The sequence below is a fragment of the Lates calcarifer genome, linkage group LG10 (assembly GCF_001640805.2).
Source record: "Lates calcarifer isolate ASB-BC8 linkage group LG10, TLL_Latcal_v3, whole genome shotgun sequence".
NCBI classification, from domain to species: Eukaryota; Metazoa; Chordata; class Actinopteri; family Centropomidae; genus Lates; species Lates calcarifer.
In genome coordinates this window covers 9338803-9366599 of record NC_066842.1, presented here as the reverse complement: position 1 = coordinate 9366599, position 27797 = coordinate 9338803, and the positions used below count along the sequence as shown (strand labels likewise).

Sequence of the window (27797 nt, the reverse complement as noted above, 5' to 3'; positions counted from 1 at the left end):
AATTTTCACTTGAAAACCTGTTTCCTGCAGAGCTCCCATTTCTCTAATCAGCATTTAGACACTTCTCTTCAGTTAAAAATGAATTAATGTCAAGGCAGTTTGAAGCCCTCAGGTTGGCTTAGTAACCTTAGAAAAATATAACCAGTATACCAATTATATTACCATAAAAATGCACCCATTAAGATAAAAAATGGCCTGAAATGTTTGTTCCTAAATACACCATATTTATTCCCTTCAGAGAGGAACTCACTAGAAAAATATAGGTCAACCTCATTATACAAAAAAAGCAGGATTTATTGCAGTTTAAATTAAATTTAAAAAACGCATAAGAATAAATATATATTTATATATCCTTTTTTAAAAAACAAAATAAGGTCTTTAAAAAAATTAATGAGAGAAAAAAATGTAAACATAAAACAGATCTAGTGAGGACAACGCCTGCTGGGCTGGCTGAGGAAGGCTTTGGGGGTTTCACTGCTGCTGCAATATCTTGCTCCCTGTGTGGAGTCGGAACTCGGGGGTGTGAATGAGCTGAGACTCACGGCTGGTTGGAGAGCTGGTGACAAACAGTCCGGATTTGTCCCTCAAAACGCCCAGCCATAACCGGACGGACACTCACTCAAACAAGCTCAAATTCCTCAGCAGCGTTTATCCTCGAAAGTAACGGGAGCCCCTACCGTTTCGAGAGAGATCGGGAAGTGGCCAAAAACAATGGACACAGAGAGCGCGGTTCATCGCTGAGTGTTCGCGGAACGGGACTGATGTTTTGCGAAGACTCGCTGCTGCACGGAGCGGGCCGTGGAGCCACAAAGCGAGGAGAATGACAGCAGAAGTCAAAGAGACGGTGCGCCACAAAGGAGGGCAAAGCAGGACGCGTGTGTGCAGAGAAGCAGTGCCCTAGATCTGTATAACATCTGAGTTGCTCTGTCATTCAGGCTCCTTTCATGCTGTTTACGGGCAGCAGTGTCCTCAACCCGCACCTGGAAAAACAAAGAGAATGCGTTCAGTGGCAGCACATCCCCATGCGTAAATGGAGACGCATCTGTGCGTATTCGCCGTACTTTTTCATTATGCGTACAATAAATTATGTTTGTTTTGTCACTAACTCATGACCTGTCCCATGACCACACGGGTATAGATGCATAATAGACTTCCTCATACTTCATATCTGCCATGAGTGATGGCGATGTCTGCAGAATCTGACAGTACCGGTGCGCAGAGCAGCACTCATGAAAAAAGCTTCAGCGCACCGGATCGCAATGGTTATGTGAAAACATGTGTCATTCCACTGTGCCGTGACCGAGACTACGAGTCGTGGGTGAGGCTAATGTTCACAAAAATATGGAGTTCCCAGAGACTCCGGAGTGCGGTGTGTGTGGGGTCGCTTTCAGTTTTTCTCGCTCTGTTGGTCAAATGTGCAGACTGGAAAGCTGAAGCCAGCGGCGGCAGCAGCAGCAGCGCTGACAACAGACTCTTGCATTCATCGTCTCCCCTTCAGTTCGTTACAGGCTGCGCGGTGGAGCTGTTGCAAACTTGCTGGAGTGTGGTTTCGCCATTGTTCACCCTCGTATGTGCCTTCTTTTGGGTCGGTGTGTACTTAATCCGCTGTGGGGTTCTAATCCAGACCGCCCTGTCCCTCCTAACCGTGTGCCACCTGGGCGAAGCGGCGGCGTGGTCTCTCCTGGACGGGACAGATGAGCAGCTGTTTTCATTCACGACAGCGACCGTGGTCGTGCTCGTCTGCGTGGCCACCGGCGCACTCATGGTAGCGCGGCTGAATCAGGGCATATCTGTGATCGTTTTCATCAGCATTATCAGGACTATTTCACTCTTCTCACTCCACAAAGTAAGGGCCACTTGGAGACCGTACGTAGCGTACCTGGTTGGAGTGCTGGGCATCCTGCTGGCGAGGTATGCTGACAAGCTCCTTCCCAACCAAGGGAGACACAAGGAGGGCTGCACCCCCGTGACTGGAGCCAGGGAAGAGATCCCTGTATTTAAAAGGCGCAGGAGGTCCAGTTCTGTGATAGCGTCAGACATGGCACACAGTCAGTCCAACAGTAAGTCACATCGCCGGACCTCTCTGCCATGCATCCAGAGGGACCAGGTAAGAAGTTTCTGTCCCATTCAACTTTTCTATTTCTGGCTTGTTTTCTTCTTCCACTGAGAGTTTTCTGTTTGATGCGAATAGACAAAAGGAGGGCTTAGTGCAATGTCAATAAAATCAGGACCGTTTTACTCTAATTAGAATTATCTGTGTTATTTTATTATTATTATTACCGTTAAGGAGTATTATTAATATTGAATGCTACAGAGCAAAGCTATATGTGTAGTGAGTCACTTATTATCATTATAATAACAGCAATAATAATAATAATAATAATAATTATTATTATTATTATTATTATTATTATGTTGCTTGCATATCGTGATCCTGTTTTAGATTGCATTGTGGATATTACAGTTTGCTTTGGTGTGCTTTGATCTTTGATCAGTTGTTATTGCTCTGATCTGCACAGATCATTTTTGGACAGACATATTATGTAAAGCCATTTGCAACTATTGGCAGGAAAACATGAGAGGATAACAATTTACACTATTTGTCTTCTAGTTAATCTTCACAGTAACATTGCTTATTCAATGCCTTGAAGTTTTCTTTTCTTAAATAAAAATGTTAGATTATCTTTTACTAAAATGATCAACTGAGCCAAATTTGCCACAATGTCCTCTGATAATGTTGTACCCATCAGAGAAAGGTGATGCTTTTAATTCATGCACAGTATAGATGCAAGTGTAGCTCTTTTCTGTCATTTGAAAATGAAAGAACCAAATTTGGTATTTTGTTGCTAAAGGGATGCTATTTTAGAAACAGTGCTTTCAAGTGCTGATGAGAAAGGGAAGCTGAGGATACGATGTCAGTGATTCATCTCATCCCTAATTATTTATGTCAAACATTTTCCCTAGATGATCTCAGAGCCACTGCCACAAAACTGACATTTCTGTATTTTGTGTTTCTGTCATGGACTCTAATGCCACTTGCTCCATATCACTCATCGGGGCTCGCTGTCCTTTAAACCCCAGGAATTTAGCAGTTCTCGCTTTTAAACCTCCTCTGATACTGATACACATGCATATCTGTGTTGAGAGGAGATGGGGTTCTTCACTCAACCAAATTCATATCAGCTCCTCAGCCCTCCTTATGGAAAATCAATGAGCATGCTGAGCATGTGAATGGGAAACAGATTTTTGCAGTGATCAAAGCTCTCGTTGTGACCTGTGAGTGCGGTTAGGTTGGGAGATGAGAGGCTGCACTGTCGGCCCAGCCACTTGAAAGATGCCCTCAGCTCTCAGGGCTAGTTAGCGTTGTAGTGTACTTGTTTGTTTTTCTTTGTGGTCACACATACGCATACCTACATATACATGCACACACACACACACACCACACACACATGCGCATACTCAAACTGGATATGAAAAGACTCCTAGATATTTTACAGTTTACACTTTATTCAGATTTAGGTTTGATGTCTCAGCTGAAACCTATTCAGGTGTCAATCTTTATTAATTTGATATGCAGTCGTTGCTTTGCTGCAGTAATGAAGTGAGAATTTATCTTTGTTTTTGATTGAGTGATGAGCTGGAAAATGGCTGGCTGTATAGTTTACACTGAATAGTTAGTGTATGGCTGTAAACAAGCATGTGTACAGATGGCTGATTATTTCACACTCTACTGTCTTCTAAAGAGCAATGTTGCAAATTAAACGAAAAATATATTTATTTACAAATATATAGAAAACAGTGCATTGTTGTTCATATCTCTTTTGTGTTAAATAATGAAGCTAAACCCTTCATCCATGACCATGCACTAAAAACAACATGGAAGCAGTATGCAGGTGACAGTAGAAAACACACAAACAACTTTGGATTTTTTTCCCCTTCACACAGTAGCATTTTCATTACAGTAACAATGGACATAGGCATTAGACACCATGGTGCAGTAAAATCACTTGTTTTTAGCTAAAGCAATGCACAATTTTGAAGACATCAAATGTGTAAAAAAAAAAAAAAAAAAAACAGAAGAAGACAGATACCATTACATTTAGATTCAGACTCCATTACTATAAAGGACTCAAGATGGAGTTACTTAGAGAACAATAAAAACAGCCCTAAAATGAAGGCAATAGTCGTTAACAGCTCTCATCGATGCAGCTATGGCAATAAACATGTTTTAGCCTGCTTTAGATTTTTTTTTTTTTTTTCATTTTTTTTTGTCTTGCAGTGATGTCCCAGTAAAAGCTGAGCAGAATGGAAGAACCAGACAATGTAGATAATATCATGCAAACATGCTAACATTTCATCACATCTCTGACACTCTTCTACTCTGACACCTCAACCGGGCTGGAGCCCTCTGCTGAGAGATGATCACTATTACATATTTTTGTTGTGGCAGATTATGACAGCAGCACTCAGACTGTCTTGAGTAAGTATAGTTAAGCTTACAATAGATTTTCTGTAACAAAGCCTGGACCTACCATTCCCGCTCATCTCTGGCAGTTGTGCTAAGCAGTTGACCAGTCATGTCTTGCCTGTAATTGAGACACACATGGTGTACATATGCTGTCTTAACCGTGTCTTGTCTGTGTGGTCTGTAATGTGTAAACAAGCCCATGCTGACCCACACTAGTCATCACCTCGCTCACATGGGGCTCTGGCCTCCCTAAGGGGGGGGTGCAGACGCACGTTCAGGGGCCACAATGCAACCACCACATGGTGACGGGAATAGTGGAGACAGCATGAAGTGTCTAACTGACTCTGCCTGGAGGAACAAATATAGGTTTACTGCACAGCCGTGATGAGGCCATAATTTTCCAGGTAGTGCTTCTTAGTTAGATGACCTAAAGCGGCTGAGTGATGTTTTAACAGGCCTGCACTTTTGCTGTGTTCAATTGAGTTATGATGTTTTAAACAAGCAGTAAAAGAGGCATGACAAAGAGTAGATCTGCACTTTGTTGACCTGACAATGTTTACATTAGTGCTGTACGTCTGAAGTGTCAGGTTGGATGGAGGATTACAGTTGATACTTAACTCTTTTCTCAGGAAACTTCACCAACAGACCTTAGAGTCTTATATAAAGGCCCTTCAGATTGATAGTCACTGTGCAAAAACAGTTTATGCCCAAATAAATAGAGCAAAAAGAAATCCCTCTGTCTCTTCGTCTTCACAAGCCTTAAAGCTGCCATGTTGCCCTCCGCTGCTCTGCCAAAGCCATGCTCCTAGGCTATACTTCAATCTGCACAACTGTAGATTTAATAAACAGCCATTTGCCCTCCTTTTGATTACAAATTGGCTGCCAGCATCTATCAGCTCACTAAGTAGGTGGATTTTGCAACGCTGGGGTCGTCCTCCCCATCATGGGCATAATAAAAGAAGTCATTATCAGCTGATCTGATAGCGGTTAGCGGGGGCCTCTGCGGGACAGTTCTTCTTCTTGGGTTAATACAAAATGACAGGCCAGTCTTCTGTATTTCAGCTGGGGATATTGAACTGGAGGAAGAGGTGTGGACTTGTGGTGTGGATCGCTTTTCACAGCGTGTCAGGAAATTTGAGTCCAAGGCTCTCCTGCTGCAGACATCAGCGCTGTCATGGAACTTTCTCTCCTCGCAAGCAGAGGAAAGCAGTCTGCCATGTTGGCAGCACACATCAAATGTTTTTTTAACTAAATCTACCTGAGCTGCACAGTCTGAGCAAAGAGCTGATTAGGCAGGGAGGGGAGTGGACATTTAGTGAGTCGCTTCGGCTTTTTAGAGGATTCTCTTTGCGAGGTGTTGGAAGCACCTCCCTTTTCTGTCAATGGCTCCACCCCTCTCCATAGCGCTCTGCTCTCTGTCCTCTCACTGACACCAACACAAATATTATCCCAACCAGAGGAGGAAATTCTTTCTTAACTTGGATGATAAAGATATTCTTGAAATCTATGATAATGACTTCCTGTGGAATGGGATCCAAACACAATTACTGTTGCTGTTGTAAATGTTTCCTGTTACTCTATTTTTGCTCCACCGTCCCTAATTGAATTGTGTTTTGGATGGAGGAGGTTGCTGATAGCCTGTAGGGCAGTGATTTACCACCAGGCCACTGCGCACTCTCATCCCAAACAGCTTGTTTATATTCTAAACACATAGCCTCATGGGATATGATGTTTTATTATTATTATTTTTTATTTTTTTTTGACTGGACTGGCCTCTGCATTAGAAACGATCTCATTGAAAGGCTCCCCCTGCATTCGGAAAGGAAGCTGATATCAGCTTGGGGTTGTGTCTTGTGATTGGGCGAGCCACTTCACACTTTCAATCCCCATTCAGTCCCAGTGTATTAGCTGCGCTGTGCGTGTGTGAGGAGGCAAGGGGTGGAGGAATTGGGGTAGGAATGAAAGTAGGTCATCCGAGGTTTTGTTTAGTAGCCAGGCAAAACAGCAGGCTTACTCTTACCCCCCTGTACGGTGGAAGAGTCTTGTGTTTGACTGATGCAGTGTAGCAACTTTTAGTGTGCTTGTGCTCCAGATTTGTATGTGTTACCTCTGCCATGTTGGCTACCCAGTGTGAAGCCACATTACACTGAGTTTTGGTCTGTGGTGGCACAAACAGGAGCTCTTTTCCCACATTTTTTTGTTTCACCAAACTGACAAGTTCTGCACAGTTCTGCGATAACTGACTCCCACCTGTGTTAAGCATAACTTGGGTTTATTACAACCTGGGTTTTATTTTCATAGTCTTGGCAATCATTTCAATCTGTTATGATAACACTGTACTCACCAAAGTAATTGTTAAGATTTGGAAACACAATGACATCATTACAGTAAAGTCTGATGGTGCAAGAAATCACACAGAGAGACTGTAAACAGTTTAGCCAGATTATGTAAACCACTTAATTTGTGGTGAAAACCAAAAGTGTGACTACCTGAAATGCTGATAATAATACCTCACTGAAAAAAGTATTTCATGCACGCTGGCTCCAAGCCACAAAATTCTTGACCCAGACGGATCATCATCAGGATTTTTTTTTCAAGAGTTCAAGAATTGTGGATAATAATTTTACCATTTACCGTTGTTTATTTAAAGGAATAGTTCCAACATTTCATATTTATTCACATTCTTGCCAAGAGTTAGAGGAGAAACTTTATACCCCTCTCACATCTGTATGGTGAATATGAAGTGACGGCCAGTGGCTGATTAGCTTAGCTTAGCATAAACACTGGAGGAGGACAGGAGGAACGGGAGGAAACAGTTACCGTGGCTCTGCCCTGTTAGCTTACACTCTTTACACTAAGCTAATCAGCTCCTGGCTGTAGCTTTATATTTAGCATTCAGACATTAAACTGGTGTCAGCCTTCTAATTTAAGCGCATTTCCCAAAATGTAAATTAATCCATTTAAAACCTATATGAGCATCGAACTTCCTGTTTATTGCCCCTTCTATGCTGTTTTTAATGATGTTTTCGTGTTCTCAGAAATTAACTGGGTGAGAACAATGGGTGAGAACCAATAGCAATAATAGCCAAACTAGGAAAGCAAGACCCCAGCCATAATAAAGTGGAATTATCCTTTAAACATTACATGGCTCACCCATCTGTGTCCAATTCTTTCATTACCTTCATTTACAGCAACAAGAGTAGCTCATATCCTGATTCTTGCCCTGCGTCTCTGATCGCCTAAGCCAACCAAACCAGAGGTCCAGGACTAAGTGTAGTACCCCTCTTCCATCTCTTCCCTGCCCCTGGCACGACCACGATCTGGCTCCCTACTGATTACCATGGAAATTATGGAAGGACGTCTGTGTGAGCATGTGTGTGCATGTAAGTGAGTGTGTGTGTATGTGCATTGCCAGCAGCTTGATGGCTGCCAGCTGCTGCAGGCTGAGAGGTTGAATCCGCTCGGAGAAACACGGAGGGCCTCAAACCACAGACACAACCCAACGCAGCTGGAACTGCTAGACAGGCACAGGCCTCCAGTCCTGACACACAGCACACATATTAACACTTCAGGGTCCTAATAACTGCCTCTTATTTGAATAAAATGGTAGAATCTGAAGCGAATTATGGATATTTTGTGCGTGTTGAAGGCTAGATTACACACCGTACTTTGTTCTGCTGTCTGTTCTAGACTAAGGCAATTATGTCACTCAAGTTTTCTGTGTTACCATAAGAGACCGACTATTTCAGTGATGGAGGTGAACAGAATGTTCCTGGCACAAGTGTGTGTATGCGTACAGTATGTGTGTTCGTGTGTGTGAGGCAAAGATACAGAGAGAGAAGTGTGTGTGTGTGTGTGCATGTGTGAAGAACTGGATGCACTTTTATATGCGCATATATTAGGTGTATGCGTGAAGCGGACTTGATTTTAATACTGCAGCCAAAATGATACCTGAGTTTAACTACCATTACCATAACGATACTACCCTGGAGAAATATTAACAAGTTTTTCTACAGAATCCTTTTTTTCTTTAGCAAAAGTCAAACTTCTCAAATGTTGAATGTTGTCAAAACATAAGCAGCTATGAAGGCTGTGTCAGATATTTTTTTTTTTGTTGAGCTGGTTGCAGGGGCTATATGCAGATGTGTGACATTTAAGAGTCAATTTCAAGTATCTTATACAAACTACAACTGTGCTTTCTATTACTCTAATACTGGTTACCTACCATTTGCTAACAGTAACTATCGCTCAACAATTGTTGAATGTTCAAGATCAAATTGATGACAGGCAACTTTGGAAAACTGATTATAGACAAAATAACATAGAAGCTACACATCTCAACAACCAGACAACACAAACAGGGACGGCAGGAAATTACTTCGAAAGGATGCATGTTTAGTGACCTTTAGTGCTTATTCCAGTTCCGAATGAGTGTTTGGCAGAAAACCCTTTCTTTCCCCCAAATACAATTCAGTCTATATTTGGACATTTAAATGAATTTGAAAATATCTGATTTAGCCAAGTATCCATTGCTCACTTTCAGCAGAGGTTTTCGATTCTCTGTGGTAATAACACATTTATGTCAGTACCAAAAACGACAACACATGTGGGAAACAAGCACTGCTGAAGCAATGTTTTCTCTCATTAAAGGATGGGCAGGTTAATAGGTGCCAGTATATATCCGGAACGGCAGCACATCACTTTGGGGAACTGAACGCAACACGTTTGGCTTTCATCTCTATTTATCCTCTTAAAGGACCTTTTCAATCACATGAGGAACCCACATTTAAGACAGTGATCCCTTACATGAGGGGGACATTCCTGCTCTTGCCCCGCTGCTGAATGAACAGGAATGTGCAGGTTGAGCAGGCCCTGAAGGACAGGCCTGTGGGCCCATTCACCCAGCCCTCCCCTCCTTGGCCCTCCTCTCCCCACACACCCTGACCTGAGCCAACACCACCATCCTGGGCTGTCACCAGGTGTGCAGCTGGCCTCTACCGAATGAATAGACACTCTCACATCGCCTGGGGAAGTGTGTGTGAGAGTGTGTATGTGTGCATGTTTGTGAGAGGGAGGTAGAAGGGGAGAGTGGGGTTGCTCCTAGATGTAAATAGCTGAAGTCAGTGGAATGTGTGAAAAACAAATGGAAGAAACAACTGTTAATTTCCCCTCTCAGAGTGTGCATGTGCACATCTGGGACAGCAGTGTCCCAAAAATTGATCTCATGGCCTTTGATTTGGTGTCCGGGTTCAGAGAGGAAGTGCAGCTTAATCCCTCAGGTCCAGTCTGGCCACTGTGGCTCTGTTAGAAACAGAGCAGGCTGCAGTCGCTGCTACTGCTGCTTCCATGATTCATTTAACAAGCAGGAACATTTTGAACCCCTCTGACTGAGGCTGTCCAATAAATCCAAACATAGTCAGCTATTAATTGATTATATATTTCAGGAGCATGACAAGGGAGGCTGTTTTCGCTGATGGATGATTGTATTTAGTAATCCGCTGCCTGGTTGGGTACATATGGCTACAACTGGACAGGCTATTGCATGTATTTTATTTGATTCAGATTGTTAATGCAGCACACATTTTCCCCAGAACATTACAACCTCATAACTTCACCACAGGACTGTTGCACATTATTTCCAAAATACCAGGGGTAGGAGAAGTATTCATATCATTTACTTAAGAAGGAGGAGAGATGTAAAACTACTCCATTACAAGTAAAAGTTATCCAGTCAAACTATTATTAAAGTAAAAAAAATACAGACGTTTTCAGTTGTATAGTATATAAAGTATATTAGATTATAGGAAACATTTAAGAATCATTTCAATGTTATATCATGTCAAGGTTGAGCTCATTTTACAACTTACAAAGGTAATTAAATCTGTCACAATGTGTTAAGTGTATATTTTATAAAATGATCCTGTTTTTGTATGAAAAGTCTTGATCTGCAAGGTAACTAGTAGCTATGGCAGTCAATTTAATCTAGTGGACTAAAAAATATATAATATTCCCCTCTAAAATGTAGAATAAAAGTATAATGCATCAGAAAATTAAGAAGAGAGGTAGCTTCCTCAAAATTGTTCTCACAGTATGCACAGTACTTGAGTTAACGTATTAAGTAATATTCCACCACTGCAAAGTAAAAGCAGTTATATTCTTTTAAATATTTTAGAAAGCAATTATTTTGAGTCCAAATTTCCTTGTATACTTGACATTTTCACATTTTATTCCTCGTAAACTTTGCATCAGTGATAGAATTCCTGGTATAAACACAGATATCACTGGTAGAGATCTAACTTTGGAGTAATATCCTCTGGACTTAAATGTTATGAGGTTCAGTCAGTGAGCTGCATGTCTGTCTAGCTCAATGGCGTGGTGCAAGGAAATGTGTTATTGTAACCTCTGCCTGGTGAGCCCTCCCCGTCCGTCCAGCCCGCTGCCTCACTGGCTCACCATGAGCCTGTCTGTCCGTGCAGCCAACAAGGCTTCTGCTGTTCCCCGCTCAATGCTATGTTTTACTCTCTAAATATGTAAGAGAAAAAAAAAATCTGTCTGTACATCTGTCTGTCAGTCGGGTTATTTCACCCCTTGCAGGGGCGAGAGTCTTAGGGTTTGGGTTAAGGGCTGTTTTCGCACAGTCACTTTCAATTAGTCAGATATTAAGAGCAACCTATGGCTGTTGCTCTGTGCTGAATTTGCATGATGGTATACAGTGTCTATATGATTTACATTTTTATGGCCTCACCGTATATGAACAAATACCAACATTGGAATGCTGGTAATGATGCTCAGTTTAACAGCATGGAGCCATTTTTTACCACTTTGGTCACATTTCTGAATCTGCTCAGCAAACAGAAACCGCTAATGGTCAGCTCAAGGAAACAAGTTATTTTTATCAATTAAAATTAGCCGTAAATGGGGAAAGAAGTCAACAATTGAAAAGCAGTCATCTGTTTTTATCTTTAAGTTTTAAAAACTTTTTTGCTCTGGGATTCTAGTGTTAACCATTTATTTGTTTTTATTAACCTCATTCCTTGTAGAAAGACTAGAATTTTGTGTGTATGGAAGTTTGTGCATGATTATTTATTAATATAGGACACAGGAAAAGTTTAGAGTAACTTTTATTTCCCTTCAATGTGCGCAGTAAATATTTAATTTTATTTTTAAAGTGAATGTCGTCTCAAGTTGACAGTCACTTGTAAGGTACATGGTGAAGACAAGACATTCAAAAGGCCTAGAGATATTCCCACACTTGCAAGAGTTCAACTGCACACTGTATGATTCAATTTGAAAGTTTGAGTCTCTGCTCAGTTGTTAAAGAATTGGTGAGACGAAGGCAGCAGCCATGGCTTGTCCTCAGTCCTTTTTTCCCAAATCTCTGCTAAGGCTCCTGGCTTTTTGTCCATGAGGAGTTTGATGAAGTTGTGACCCCTTCCACTACTACTTTTCTATACACTGTAACCACCTGCTAACACACACTCACACACACAAACACGGTTCAGCAGACTGGCTAAGCAAGATCTCATTGATTTGTTGCTGCTATGCTCTGCATTGCCTGGAGACACTAAACGATGTCAGGGCTGACGTGTTCCTGTGTAGGTGACATCCGTTTATACTCGGCCACAATCGATGGCTATGAACAGCAGGCTCTTCTGTGCATACGTGTATTTGTTTGTGTGTATGTGTGTGTGTGCGTGGTCGAACAAGTCCTGTGTTGTGGAGATAGTGGGCTGTTGGTTCCAAGCACCCCTTCCTGCCCAAGATAGCCCAGCTAACCAGTTAATTGCTTTATGCAGCATAAGCCAACCTTTATCCATGGACACTGGTTCAGGTCAGGCCTTTGCCCGGAGAACAAGAAGTGAGAAAAGACATGCCATGACAACATGTGAGCCACGTTGATAAGACACATGGCATTGTTTCAGAAAACTTCAAATGAATCCCCATCCGCAGCCCTTCGTCCACACAGATAACACAGAGCCACATGCTCTGTGTATTTCTGGGAAGTCTCTATGTGTTGTAAAGAGAGGGTGAAAATTGAACATGGGACTCATAACAATGTGATTGGGGTTAGAATAGGCATATGGGGCCTTTATTGTAATGGTTATGTGCCTGGGGCTGCCTCAGGTTTCTCTCTCCACACTCTCTCTCTCCATAATGTTTTCCATTAGCTGCTGTTCCATTCATACTCACGTTGATCCCTGTGTTGTCTCCTTTGGGGCTGGACAGCTTAAATGAAATCTCCATATCTACTGTAGCAGACACCTCTTCTCCTCTCTTCTCTTCTCTTCTCTTCTCTTCTCTTCTCTTCTCCATTTTCTCTGATCTGTTCTCCCTTTTGACTGTGGAAAGAGTTCAGTGTCAGGTCCTCAGGCTCGAGGCACTTTAGCAGCCTCAGATCCTGGATAACAATGATGGCTCTGAGACCACATTGTAGATCCTTTCTTTTATAGAGCAGTACTACCAGCGCTGTATGTAATTCTGGACCTTACTTTTACCTCTTTCTTGCTGGTCTCCTGTTTGATCTAATGTGAAAACGCATGTTGACATTTTTTATCGCATGTTTTTTCCTCCGAGGATAACCAACCCTTCACCTTGTGTCTCCCCGTCATGGTCAGACCCACTTCAGTGTTAAGATTGAAGAATTGTGAGGTGTTTGGCAGGTGATTCATCAAGGCTTTGGAGTGAGCGTTTCCATTGTAAGGACGAGGAATGGCATGTGGTGGTTTTGGCAAAGCTCCACAAACTGGAGAGGCAGAAGGACTTTTGACGTCATCGGGAAACGTGACCCACTTCTCAAGAGGCGAGGAGCCTTGGGCTGGTTGAGCAGATGTTGCACAGATGAGCCTGCGCGCGCACACACATACGTAGACACACACACACGTGAACCTATCCTGTAAGCACACTTTCTACTCTGCCTTTATATTCCATTAAAATACCCACAGAAAAAGAATCAACAGTGCAGGAACTGTAACTTTAGGGTCTCATTTGGGTTTGTGGTTGTGCACAGGCATGAACTGATGTGGTTGTTAACTTATGCTCTGGCATTAAAGGTATAGCATGACAAAAGGAAAGGTGTTAGCGGGTCATTCAGGTCATACACTCACCAAGCACTTTATTAGGAACACCTGTACACCTGCTTATTCATGTAATTATCCAATCAGCTGCTCATGTGGCAGCAGCACAATGCATAAAATCATGCAGAAACAGGTCAGATCAGAATTTGGCATCAACAACAAGAATCCATGGACCCAACCTGCCTTGCATGAACAGTCCAGGCTCCTGGTAATGGTGTAATGAAATGGAGGATGGTTACATGGGCCTGTTAATAACAGTCATCGAAGGCCACAGCCTATATGAGTATTTTTCTTGTTCCTAATAAAGTACTTGGTCAGTTTTCTCTAACCTGGTCTCAAAATAGTAAAAGGCAGCATCTACGGTGTGTCTGTCAGCTACATCGATTCTGTTATGCAGTGCAGATGTAGGGAAGACATGGTGATGTTAGGTCTAAGAGAACCTCTAGTTCAGTTCAACACTGGCTCCATCCTGCCCATCAGCCAGAGGCAATCTCCTCCTCCCCTCCACCATCACTCTTGCACTTTCAGACATTACATAAAGCTTTTCTTTCTAGTCTGTCAGTTTGTTAGACATGTTACAGTGCAATAGGCTCTCTTTATCTCTCTGCTATTTGCACCTTTTATTGAAAATGTGAAGGTATCTGTCATAGTGCTTGAGATAGGGTCGATCATACTGCTTCAGGCTGACATGCTTTCCCAGTGGAGCATCGTAAAATGTTGCCCAAAGCTTTCTGCCCTGTGTCTCCTTTGCCACATTTATTTTAATTATTTATTTTATTTTAATTTTAAAGCCGCTATAAATATTCAGTATTAAAGTATAGGTCACATGAGTGTGAAAGGTGAAAGATGTTTCTCATTGTTACAGCTCTCTCCATTGAGTGAATGCCAGCCCAAGGTTCACTCTTGTTTTACCTGGATTTCTATCACTCTCCTACTTCGCCTTCTTTGCCTCCTCTGACAACGGGGTTTTTTTTATTTTGCCAGGTAGAGTTTTCCACCGTTAGTCCAGTTGTTTGACTGTCACTGCCTAGAGAAAGCTACTTATACCTACCGGGGAAAACAAAAGCACTATTGTCTTCCGGTTTTGGTTGGACAATACCATTTCTGGAAGTTCAGCTTCCTTCAACTTCCTTCACATTTGTCCTTCACATACATTCAGCTGCAGCTGGATATACTCATGTCCAAGGGCAGACTCTCTTCCTGAAGAGTGAATGTGATGTGTAAGTCACAACATTTGCTAACAAGTTTGCCATGTCACCATAACAGTGAAGTCATTACTGTATTTCCAGCTTATTCTGCCCCTAAGTGGCCAAAACCTTTGCTACTACAGCTATTTAGCAGCTATTTAGAGGCGTTTTTCTGCATTTCCTTTCTTATCAATTGTTTTGTCAGTTCATCGGTTTGTCATGTGCCACCATGTGAATCTGAACTCAGTTCCCTGTGGGAGATGATAATGTTTCATCTAATCTGATTCCAGCCTCTAAACCTGATACACACATCACGATTTGTGGTGTAAGCGATCTTCTACATAATTTGTGGTAATGAGGGGAAAAAACACAGGCATTTCACAAATTTAACGTTGATTAAATCAAATCCTGGATACAGTGCATTCATTCACAATGCTTGTAACAGTTCTATGTTGGAGAAATTAGTGAGCAGAACAGCCCGACCTGCAGTCTGAGAGTTTTGTTATTTGTGTTTGAATATCACAGGTTTGACTTATTCTCCATGTAAACACCTAATTTCAGGGCATTTTCCCTGGAGTCTTTCTTTGTGATTATTTGGCCCACTTGAAAAGCATCTTTGGATTTCATCTATGTTGCCTATAAGTGTCTCTGTTCATAGTGGGGTAAGAGTATTTCTCCATTTCAAAAAACTGCATTGCTTCACTCTCTGCCAAGCCACAGCTGGCAGTCAGTTTCCAATTTCTGACAAAAATCTGCCAAATATCCCAGATCTATGGAAAAGGGAACCATCAATTCCTATTGATCTCAATCATAAGCTTGGCTGTGTGCTATTGATATGTTGATATTGTTTAGTTTTTACTCTAGCTCTGTTTTGGCAGCCGCTTCTCCTTCATTTGTTATTTTTTCCCCAGGGAAAAGTCAGAGGCTATATCGTTTCAGGCAGATGTTGGGTCAGGGCTCTTTTCTGTGTGTTCAGAATTCAGACAAAGTCCAGAAAACAAAATGGTGGCTCCCCCAGTGAGAAGCTTTTCGCACTGTCTATGAAGAGCTCATTATTTCTGAAATGTCAGTGGTAATGAAGATTGGTCACCTTCAAGAAGCAACTCAATTTACTGTGACTGAGGTCTTAACATTTCTCGTCACGGCCAGTTCCTTGTGGTTGTATACTGTGTTGCTGAGGGACAGTGAACTGAGAGCAGACCCGACAACATTACATGCTTATAAAGATTATTTTTGCTTCATTTCACATGTGCCCATATTGTTGCTTGACAGCAAGAATGCACTTGGATGTACAAAGGAAGTACAAACAGGCACGACTTGCACATGCGCACAGCACGCACACACCTGTGTAAAGGATGCCGGAGCCTGTGATGTTGCCACAGATGTAATAAGCATTCATTCATTTCCACGTTGGCAGAATGTTAAGACTGATTCAGGGGCCGGTAGATGAAAAGGTCAGTGGGCTTGTTTTGAGTGAGTGTAAGATTTCCATCATCATGCCGCACGCTCTACCAGGCCCAGTCCAAACTACACAAACAGTGTCTCTGAAGCCCTTGACAGCCTCGATTCTGCCATTAAGTCAATAATCTGCCCTCTCTCCTCCTCTCTCCTCTGCTCACGACTGACCTGCTGTTAGTTTACGTACTTCCCTTTTTACTTACCCTCAACAACGCTTGTCCAAACAGCAGCATAACTTTCCCGCTTATGTGTTTCCCTTTCTCCCACCGTGCCATTTTCCACAATTCTTCCACTTTTTCTCAGCTCTCCACTTCTCACCCAGCACCTTTCATTGTTTCCAGACAGTGGTGAAACATATTGAGGGAAATGTGTGGAACGTTAGAGTCTGTTTGCATGGAGAAAGACAGATCGACACACATACACAGACACACACACAGGAGGAATTGTTCCAGGAAAGTGGCATCTGTGCAGCCCATTAGACAGGGATTCAGTGGACCTGTGAGGGCCTTTTACATATGGTGGTCAGCTGCTGGAAAGGAACTGGAACCAGGGGTCACATTTGAGAGAAAACATTAGAGGAGATGATGCATGTTGGACACGCACACATACACACACACACACACACACACACACACACACACACACACACACACACACAGTCTCTCCTTTCAAAGCCCTGTAGTGCCCTTCACCACTGCCCCAGTAGCGTTCCACTGACCAAGTTGTTCATATCCACAGGGCCTGGCTGCAGGTCAGAGTAGACAGCTACTCTGTGGGCTACAAATAAACCCTCACTCCATCTCACACATTTGGAGGCTCAACACATTCTAACACTCGTCTCCTCCTGGGTCACTCCTTGAACCATTAGCCCTAAAAAGTTTGACATTTGTTCCAAGGAAATTGGTTTGTGGGACAAAGTGAACTCTGAAAGGCCTCTCATCAGTAGCAACACAGTTATCATTGTAGGAGAAGTCCAGCCTCCTGTAGTGATCGCTGAAATGGCTCTCTTGAGTGTAGATCTGCCCCTTTGACCTAAGTACGAGAAGAGTGAGAAAGAAAGAAGAGGAGTGGGACAGGGAGTGTTTTGCAAAGGGTTTTTGGGAAGTAAAGTATGGAGGAGGCCTTCTCTTCAGACCATGCAGCTGTGATTCATTAGTATATTTGTGTTGCTAGGTCTGAGTTGACTGGACCAAGTAAGGACCTAGTCCAGACCAGGCCAGGATACTTCCTACTGGGCCAACCACATATCTTTGAACTTTTCTCACTGTTTTTATACCAGAGAGCAAAGAGACATTCCTATTACATGTGTAAGGGATAAAACATGATTGTATTATAATGAAAAATAAAGCTGATAATTTTTAGTTCATTTTTCTAAACATGTAGAGAAAAAAACAAAACTTTATCAATATTGGTTTTGAATATTAAAATGTGGGGGAAAACACAGCAAACAGTCATTGTTAATAATGAAGATGGCATTTTTAACATTGAGACTCCTTTTTGATCCACTGCTCTGCTTTTCTTCAGTCTTTGAACGTTGTCCTTGTAGCAGTAATCCTAACAGCTTTACAATGCAGGGAAACGAATCCAAAACTCTCTAATTTAGTCCTTATAAACAATCCATAAACAATTCTCTATAAACATTTTAGGGTGGCCATGGCTCAGTAAGTGGAGAATGTTGTCCATTAATCGCTTGGTTGTTGGTTCCTGCTCATCATGACAAAGTTTCCTTGAGCAAGATGTTGAACAGCCAAACTGCAGAGCCCGCTTGTAATCCAAAAGTTTTACATAGGGCCCCCGTATTTTTTATGTATATTTTATCATTTATTTTATGAAATAGATATTTTACTGCACAGTAATGTTGTGATTATGAGGAAACTTTACATCACTCCATGGCTCAGTTTTGTTTAGGTGATCTGATGTAGTGTTTTTTATAGAAAATGTGTTGTGAGGCACTGAGTTACTCGTCGTGATGTTATAGTATTTACCTGAACATGTGTTGTTCTCTCCCACAGTGCTTAATCATCATGATAATGATAGTAATATCATCATTACCATATACTTTCCTTCCCTCCATATTCTTCCATTTACTTCCATGAGTGGATTGACCATTTAAAACAATATACTACATTTATAAGTGCAGTAGAAAGCAACGTGATTATATGCACTGTAATTATATTTCTCAGAAGCTGGTCAGTAATGAATTACATTTGGAAAGTAACTTAATAACCCTGTGTCAGATCATTTTTAGAGAGCCTCCCCTGTATTTAAAAGTTAGTCACTGTCAGGTAATGTCATTAGAGAGAAGTTTTAAAGGAAAATGTTCCTTCTGGGTGGTATGTTGTTGGTCACGGTGATATTACGAGAGGCTCGGCCTGCTGGGAGGATCCTGCTCACGTTGTTTGAATATGTGTTGTGTCAGAGCACCTGGTCAGAGCCTCAGGCAGCGGATACGGCTGCACATGCTGCATGAATATGAGTCTCATTAAGTTTGCCGGCCTGCCAGGTGGACTGCAGCTTACTTCAGCACATGCACGCACACATGGCGCACACACTCACACCATGATGTATGAATGTATTCATGTGTGCTTGCTAATAGGTGCACAAATAAGACACTTTCACACCCTTTGCAGGGACAGACAGACAGAGGGAGAGCTATTGGGCTTGTAAGCCTCTAATCAGATCAACTCAGATATGGTATCATTGTAACCACATTAGTGATGATGCAGAGTATAGTATATCAGGTTTTGGCCTGAGCTCAGTCACATTTGTAGCAGAGAAGTGACATGGAGCACTTGTCCCAAATTCAATAACTGAACTTGCGTCATGCACATTAAGGACAGTTGAAAATACAGATACTGCAGAGGAAGATGTACTGAAGCTGGATGAAGGTTACACATGTAACGTTTTGTACGAACACAGAGAGACACTTCTCCGCTGCAGTTACAATGGTCTTTTGATCAGTGCTAATCTGTTTCACATGCAGCGGAGACTTTTTTAAAAATAATGAAAAGCATCATTACAAACAGAGGCATCAGTGTGCAATATTTGACGAGTATGCTTTCAAATGAAACGCAGTTGGAATAGTATTGATGTCTTGGCAAGTATTGATGTCTTGGCAATTATAGCTTGCTTTTATTTTGTAGGGAATGAATCCGTTTTTATTATGAATACTATGAATACTGTGCTTTACAAATGGGTGAAAATTATGATGTTGAAATGCCCGATGCAACACAAGCACTCTGTTGTGTAACCTTTTTTAAATCATTATTGTTATTATTATTACTACTTTCATTATTAGAGGAAATGTGCTGAACAATTAATAACTTATTTGTAATTTCTCCCCATTTTACTTCCTATAACTGGAAAATATGCTGTGTTCACTGAAATATTTCTCTGTTTAGAAGAAATTAGGCATCTTTAGGTGAAAATTTAAGCTGCAAACAATGAGCCTTAAGCCGTTTTTAGACATGAATCTTGTCATTTAAATGTAATGGCAGAGCTCCAGTTTCTTTACGTAAAAGCTGTGACAGCAGTTACAGGGTTGAACTAAATAACATCTTTGCAAAATTTTTAACACAGCACGTCAAAATTGAAGGCTGTCATGTTAGCATGAAGGACGCAACAGTGGGAAATTAAATATGCGTTTTGTTTACCTTATTAAGAGCACTGTAATATGATGATAACTTCCTATATTTAAAAAAATGGTTAATAAACCACAAAGCACTGTGAATGAGCCAGTTTTAAATTAATAAGAAAATGTGCTGTATTAGGGAATTCACTAGTTAGAAGCAGGGCTTACGATGCCTCCCCATGAAATTTATCGTAGAGTAAGTTTTACAAAGCAATCAATGATTCAGTATGTGGCAACAGAGAACACTCTTCTTCCTTCATATCATTACCTTTAAACTCACTCCTATTGTCCAGTAGTGGCACTGATCTGCTCCCTCTCGCACACCTAATAATTACATTAGCACTGTGGCTCTTTCCTTGAAGATCCTGTCATGTTTGAATAAACACAGACATAAGGGATTCCCACGTGTGAATGACAAAAAGCCTTAATTTCATGTCTGAAAGGGTCTTTATGTAGCTGTTCTGTGCACTGTGTACCAGAAATCATTATTATTCTTGATGCCAGTGATACTCAGTTGACTTTTTAAGTGAAAACACAATTGATATGATCACAACTGAAACTACTGGAGCCAGTCTCAGTTTTTGGGGTTCTGGTGACTCTCGCCGTCTGTCTGGACTCACCTAATGGTCTTTGTGGCGGGAATGCATACGGCCTTAGTAATGGAGCCTGGATCACATGTTTGTCTCGGCGTACTCTTCTCTGATAGGCCCATGGTTCTTAATTACCAGAGTGAGTGTTTATCCACACTGTTTGCCTGGATCCTTATCAGCCCTAACAGTGTTTTAATTCCCAGTAGAGAATGTGTGGGAGATGGCAAGAGGAAGTGTGCATGCTTGTGTGTGTGTGTTGTGACGCACAATAGCGTACATGTCAGTGTGCATGTTTGATGTACTTTGTCAGACATGGGTCAGAGTGTGTGGAATGCAGAACACGCAGATTCTGCCGGTGATATCCTGGTTGTGGTTGTGCTGATGAGGTAGAGTTTGCACTCCTTGTTGTCAGGATGGAGAGCCGGACTTGTGGTCTGCAGTCACCGAAGCGACACCCATGTTGAGGTTTTAGTGCTGAGCGATGAGTGTTCAAGTTTTCGCCTCATTCCTCAACACCAAGGTTATTTAGCAAACGTTGAGTTTGCTGGTTTTACATTTCAAATCAGGAGCCCTTGTAAAATTGTGCTGATTTTACTGAGTCTGGATTGTAAAAATGTTCATACAGTGTATCATCAGTCTGCTTTTTATTTAAGTATAGAGCTATTAGAATGAGTTGGCACTGTGTGTGTGTATATACAAGTGTGTATCCATATGCTTTTGTTTGTGCATCTAGTGTATGTGTGTGTGAGTGTGTGTGAGTGTGTGTGCATATGCAAGCATGTGTGTAACCTGAGCTCTGGCCATCTCCCTGTGTGTGAGTAATGGTCCCTGTTTTATTGGCCCGCTCCTCAACAGACTCTATGAGTAATCACATAATGCCTGCTCTGACGTCAGAGCTGTTTCCATGGTAACACAGTGCTCCCCACTCTGGGGAGGTGCGTTCATTTTTTTTCTTTCCCCCACATCTTCTTCTATGTGCACTCAAAGCTCTGGCTCCAGATGGAGACATTACTCCTCAACCTAAAATCTCCTCCCCCCAATCTATAGTTTCACAATGTGCTCGTATGATTAGAGCGCCGGACTTTGCTCTCTTTTACCTTCCACTTCTTTTTTTTCAGTTCATCCCCATCTCTCTGCATCTGACTCTGAGCCTCTCTCCCTCTCTTACTTCACTGTCCCTATTTTAGTCATCCTCTGTCTCTTCTTGCCTCCCGGCTCCCTCTCTTTCATGATTAGCCCCCGTTTTATTCTCTGTCCTCTCCCTTCCCCTCTCCTTTCTTCTCATCTCCAAACTCTGTAATGCCCGACAAACCACCTCTCCTATTTCCACGCCAGATGTATTCATTTTTCTCCCTGCCTTTCATGCACTGTTGAATTCCACTGAACGGCCGACCCCTCTCTTTTCTACAGGTTCTCCCTCTTATAAGTTTTGCTTTTCCTTTTCTCTTTCCTTGCTCCGATGAGAGGACAGGCATGGATGAAAAGGAAACATACTCTCCTCTGTATCTGTGCCCTCATAATTTCCAGCAATCCCCAAGGTGCCAAAGGACAATAAAGCAAGTTCAGAGTTAGTTTAGAACTGAATTGAAAAAGGAGTAGCAGGGAAATTCACCACCTGTCTAATTTTGTGGTTGCTTTGAGTGCACAGATACTCTGTTAATTCATTTGTAATGAGCTTCACATTAAGTCAGATACATTTGGATGTAGATCGCCAGTAACCAGTGTACTGTATGTGAAAGTACCACAAAATCTTTTTGATAGCCAAAATCTATCAGAGTTCCACAAAGTCTGACTTTTTCCAAGCCTGAAAACCATCAAAATGTCAATAATCAGGCCAGCCTTGATCTCTAGCTTGCAGCGACCAGTCTGTCTGGCTAGCCAAACACTCACATAGTGAAGCCGTTAATGGCTCTGTGTTATGTCTGTTGTCATTGCTCAGAGAGGCCTGGGCTGAAAGCATTACACTGCCCATTTCCAACCCATTTCCTTCCCCCTTTTGAAAGTGGTATATCGCTGCTGGGGAAAGGGGCACTGCTGTTTCCCAAACCTAGAGTGATCCACCACCGCCTCTCTGTCATGTGGATGCACAGCTCCGTCACTCATCCAGTCACTAGTGTGATTGGTGGCTAACAATGAAGACTGACTGGTTGTCTGGGTGACGTGTTTGGGACAGGAGCAGGACCGCTGTAATAGACTCTGTGTCTCTGGCTAATCAACAGGGCTCGGCTCGCACAAGCGTCCGTCTTCATTTTCCAATCAATTAGACCCCAGTGGAAAACAGGCTGTGTGACACAGGTGCATGTGTGTGTGTGTGTACGTGAAGTTTCTCCATAGATGTGTGGCTGTGTGTGAGAGAGGAAAAAGAGGCAGACAGAGGAAGCACAAGGGGTAGTTCATGAGAGTGTGTCATTCTGTGCGGTTTGCCAGAACTGCAGCCATACCAGATGATGGCCATAAAAAAGTGCTGCCTTACAGCTCAGCCCCGAGTCACGGCTGGGTTTCTGGCTGACTTGGCCTTGACTTTCAGAGGCCCAGGGACAGACAGAGCCATGCCCATTAGTGCGTTCTTGCATGTGACTGGAGTTTTGACCCAGGACCCCGGGAACATTATCGAACCATAACCCAATGAGCCACAGTTGAGGGTGTAATTGCCCCAGGCGAGGCCTATTCTGCCAACACAGGTCCCCTGGTTGCTCACATTTTAGCATGGCACTGCCAGCTCAGCAGAGGGATCGAACCTAGTCAAGGACAAGAGACAAGGTGAGCGTTAGGGCCAGGGGAGGGGGGTAGATTTACACACTGCAACGAGGATGTTCTAAATACAATTTCAAGAAAAAATATTTGGGAAGTAGAAAAACAGTTTTCAAAGGAACAGTTCAACACAGGGGGAAACAGCTAGAGCCTGGCTCTGTCTGCCCACCACATTTTCCTAAACTCACTAATTAACATCTCATTTGTTTAATCCATACAAAAACCATGTCTTGGTTGCAGCTCATACAGATACAGTATGAGAGTGGTATTGATCATGTAGTTTATACCTCGGAAAGAAAGGAAAATATCAAACTGCTCCTTCAAGTGAATCCCTCTCATCAGCAGTGCTGCCATGTTACAGCACATCAGTGTTAATCTACCAGTTGGTATCACAGTGAATCAAAGATGGGAATGAAATGTGACACATGGAAAATGCACTGTTCTACTAAAACAATCTTCCTTCAACCAGACAGGCATCATTTAGCCACTGGCTTCCAACTTCTGACAGCTCATTATTGTTGCTGTGATTAGTTCTGTAATGTTCTAATCACTGACAGTGAATGTTTTGGATGTGGATGCAGGTCGGGTGAGGATTCCTCCTCCACCACCGTCTACAGGTTTTTTTACAGTGTGACAGTGGCAGTGATGGCCAGATCTGTGAGCTCTCCATTCACACACCCCCAACCCCTTTGCTGTATTCCTGCTGGTTGTCTGCACCAGATCCATTTGGTCCAGGCTGGTGCAGTTGTACTAATCAGGTTATGGGGAGAGCTAATTTCTTTTCGGGTCTGTTTTCCATTAGATTAATGCACACATGCAGATCATAAATGTGCAGATTTTTCGGTTGTTTAAAAAATGAGTATTTGCCTAAATTTTTAAAGTTTTTAACTCTGGGGTGGCCATTTTGTATTTACAAGTCGTACACAGCACAGCCTTATCAACGGTGCAGTTGAAGCTGTTTATAGCCCAGTTTTATGATACCTCTCTTCTGGTCTACCTCCCTAATTAATTGAACTACTTCCCATTATACTGGATTATCCTTTCCAATTGGGTATTTTTCGAGCCAGGATTGTGAAAACAATCCTGGCTGATGGTCGTCATTTATTCAGAGCTGCAGCAGACGTTATTTGTTTCTGCTTTTACATGGTCTACGGAAAGTGCAATTACAGCAATTACAGATGAGAAGTCACACTAGCTTCAGGCTACAGACCCACTTTGTCGGACATATACGGGATGTGAACCCCTGCTGAATGCAATCTTAAAAACCAGGATAAATCTTTCTTTTCATTATTTGATTAATTATCCTGCCATTGTTACTGATTAGCCAATTAAGAAAACAAACAAGGATTTGGACAGTGCAATGAATGAGTGTGGTTGAATACAGCCTCCATCACACTCTCCAAGATGTTTTCTTCTCTCAGATGGTAGCAAGATGAGCCTGCTGTTCTGTGGTGTCTTTGGAGCATGGCGTGGGGAGCAGAATGTTAAAGGCAAAGGTCTCAACAAATTGTTTCCTCAGCTGCGCTGCAGAGAGGACTGTTTAGGATAGGCTAAGAATTTAGAAGCCCTTTTAGAGCTTTGTTGTCTTACATTTTCCCTGTTGTGAGACTTTTTTTTTTTTTTTTTTTTTTGGTTTTCAGCAAGAACATGTAAAGTATGAAGCCACCATTTTGTCCTGGGAGACAAACTAGTCAAGAGGGGGAGAGAGATGGACAAGTTTTAATCCAACAAACTAATGAACAAACACATATTAACAAATCACATAAGCTTTTATACATTGCTGTCAGGATTATATTTACTTGAAAGTTTTTTTTGAGTGATGGAGGTGTTGTTTTTTGTACTGCATGAAACCTGTGGTGTGGGGAGGTGGATTGGGTTGATGTTGGGCCATTCAGAAGAACAGGGTTTGCATCCTCAGTTACACATGTAGTGAAGTTTCTGCAAAGAAAGCAATTTGGTTAAGTTTAGGTGTAGTCAGTAAATCTTTTGTGCTTCGTCTCACTGTCTCACAAAAAAAGAGCCATGTGTTTATTAACTGTGCACATGGATTCGTAATCCATGCCCACGGATTTGCAATCAAAATGGTGTGCACGGATTTGCAATCCGTGCACATGGATTACGAATCCAAGAGCTTGGTTCATGATATGTGCGCACGGGTTACTAAAACGTGGGTATGGATTTGCATATGGCTCTTTTTTTCTTAGCTAGCCCCAGGGGCGGCTCATACTTTGTCAGTATTAAAAAAGACCAAAGTCTTTCTCTTATCCCTTAAACAAGTGCTATGAATGCCTAAACAGTCTACCCTTGCAGTAGGTGCCACAAGTGGGTACTGTATAGCAAGAGCAGATATTGTAGGAGAACAAATGAAATACAATGTAGGGGAGCATTTTGTTAATATTGTGCTATTGGTGCTAATGTCAGCATAATGTCAGCATTTTTCATTTTGCCAGTTCATTAGGTTGTCCAGCAGTCCTGTTCAGCATTATGTTTCTTTCAAAGTGTAGTTAGTTACATATTATTTATATATACTGTTTAAATGTAATTTTTAGGAAACAGGGTTGTGATGAGTACATGGTACAAAGATAGCACAGTGCCAAATTTTTTGACTAATATATGCCCTTCTGTGACAACAAAATTCTTCACATTAGGCCTATATACATGCCCTGAACAGTCTGGCTTTAGCTAGCAAATATTGTAGTTGGTTTAATGGCTTTTCATTCGTTACCTTTCAGGCCATTACACAGACCAAATTACATTCAAATATAATGTAATGTTCCTCTTTCACATTTTAACTTTTCATAGTTTGAGTTCTACAAGAAGTTTGTGCTGTCTATCCAGCTCATCATACATGCATTAAAATGTACGATTGTTGTTGCTATTGTTGTCCTCTATAATATAAAAAAGAAAAACTCACATATAATTTAATAATAAGCTGCCAACACCATAAGCAAAAAGCACCAAACAAAAGATACTGTAGTTTAAAACTGAAGTATTCATGCATATTTATGTAGTGAGTTGTTTTTTCCCTGTATCCATCTCTTGACAGCAATTTTGCAATTATTTATGGATTCCATGTTTTAAGTGGAACAGGAAGACTATTTCAAGCAAAAGCTGTTCATGAGCACACAACTGCTTATGGAAACAGATGGCAAATACAAAGTAGTGCTTATTTATTTGATCATGAAAAGATAAATATAGCAAACACACTTCCAGCGGATGATTGCTGCTTTTATGATGTATGATCCCTGCTTGCTCTGTTCGTCAGCATCAGAGACAGTATCAGTGAGAACTGAGACTGATGAATGTTTGGAATGTAAGCTGACGTCACTGGACGTCCTGTAGCTTTAGTCACATGGCTAGGTAAACACAAGTAGCCGTTTGACCTGGTGTGAGTGGTACCAGTGGCTCTGATCAAGAGGATTCAGGAGCAAAGTGTTCCTTCAAGGGAGCTTTGCTTCATATTGTTGAGTGTAAAAAAAGAAACAATTACTTTGTGTATTCTTGCTAGGATTCCTTCCAAGTTACACTTACTAACAATGTTTTTAAAAAATGTTTTCCCAATTTGTGGTCGGCCTCGATGCTGTTTCAAATCCTAAGCACACATATATACATGTACAGTATTACACAACTTAATGCACACACAGACATGACCCATGGATAAGCATATACTGTATAGGGATACACTATAAACCTACCCATGGATAAACTCAGACATATGGTGTACACACAACAATCCTCATATATACAGACATTTGTGTTTACACCAGTTGTGCGATGCAACTTTTATTTCCATTTCATGCTACTTTATACCTCTACTCTTCTACCTGTCAGAGAGAAATAGTGCACTATTGCACTGCAGAAACACTCTGGACTGACTGACAGGCCAACATTGCCATCACCTGAACAACATGCTGCTGGAATGGCTGATGAAAATATAGCTGACAAAATAATGTCACCACAAGGTCTTTTGGTATTGTAGATATAGATGGTCAGTCAGACCCCGCACAGGATGAACTCCTGATAAACCTCTTACAAACTGTTATTAAACACTAATAACAGACATCCTAATAGAGTTATTTGGGATTTGAGGTGGTATTGTTATGCAATTGTTATGCACAAAGTCCTAGAAATAAAAAGAATAAAATCTTTTGTATTTAATCAGGTTTTACATAAGTGGTGCACCATTTTCTGTTGACGATTTCAAATCCTGTCATCAGTTAAAAACTCAGTTTATCAAGTTTATAAGAAATTCTCCTGATAGTCTCTCTATATTTTTTTGGTTGTTAAAGAAGGTCTCCAAAACTCCAAAAACAACAGTAGAGTTAGGGAAATACTGAATACAGAGATGATGAGTAATAAGTTAAAATGAATAGTATTTATTTATTGCATTTAAGAATATTATTACAGAGACATAGCTATAATTCAGTCCTCAGTGGAAACATGAACACAGCATGTCATCATCTTCCACAAACCACGGAAGAAGGCACGCACTCGCTTCCTCTTAACATCGCAGTCCTGCACCAGGGATTTCTCTGTCTCTGATGCCTTCACTTCCTTTTGCTGTGGTATTTCCAGCTCGTCATCCACGTACACAATCACATTGGTCTCCAGTCTGGCCAAGGATGTGCTCTTGGTCAC

General features: G+C 41.7%; 1 protein-coding gene across 8 annotated transcripts in view; it reads left to right on the top strand.

Moving 5' to 3' along the window:
- Positions 1 to 229: 229 nt before the first annotated feature.
- The window catches only part of LOC108892246 (cGMP-inhibited 3',5'-cyclic phosphodiesterase 3A), a 125889-nt gene continuing 98321 nt past the window's right edge, over positions 230 to 27797 (top strand). For 2 of the 8 annotated variants that reach the window (XM_051073259.1, XM_051073261.1), the window contains exon 1: positions 235 to 2107. In XM_051073259.1, the coding sequence (XP_050929216.1) occupies positions 1181 to 2107 (927 nt within the window). In that variant the 5' untranslated portion in view covers positions 235 to 1180. Of the gene's footprint in view, positions 2108 to 27797 lie in introns of all 8 variants that reach the window. The other 6 variants (XM_051073260.1, XM_051073263.1, XM_051073265.1 and 3 more) reach the window with 5 other exon arrangements.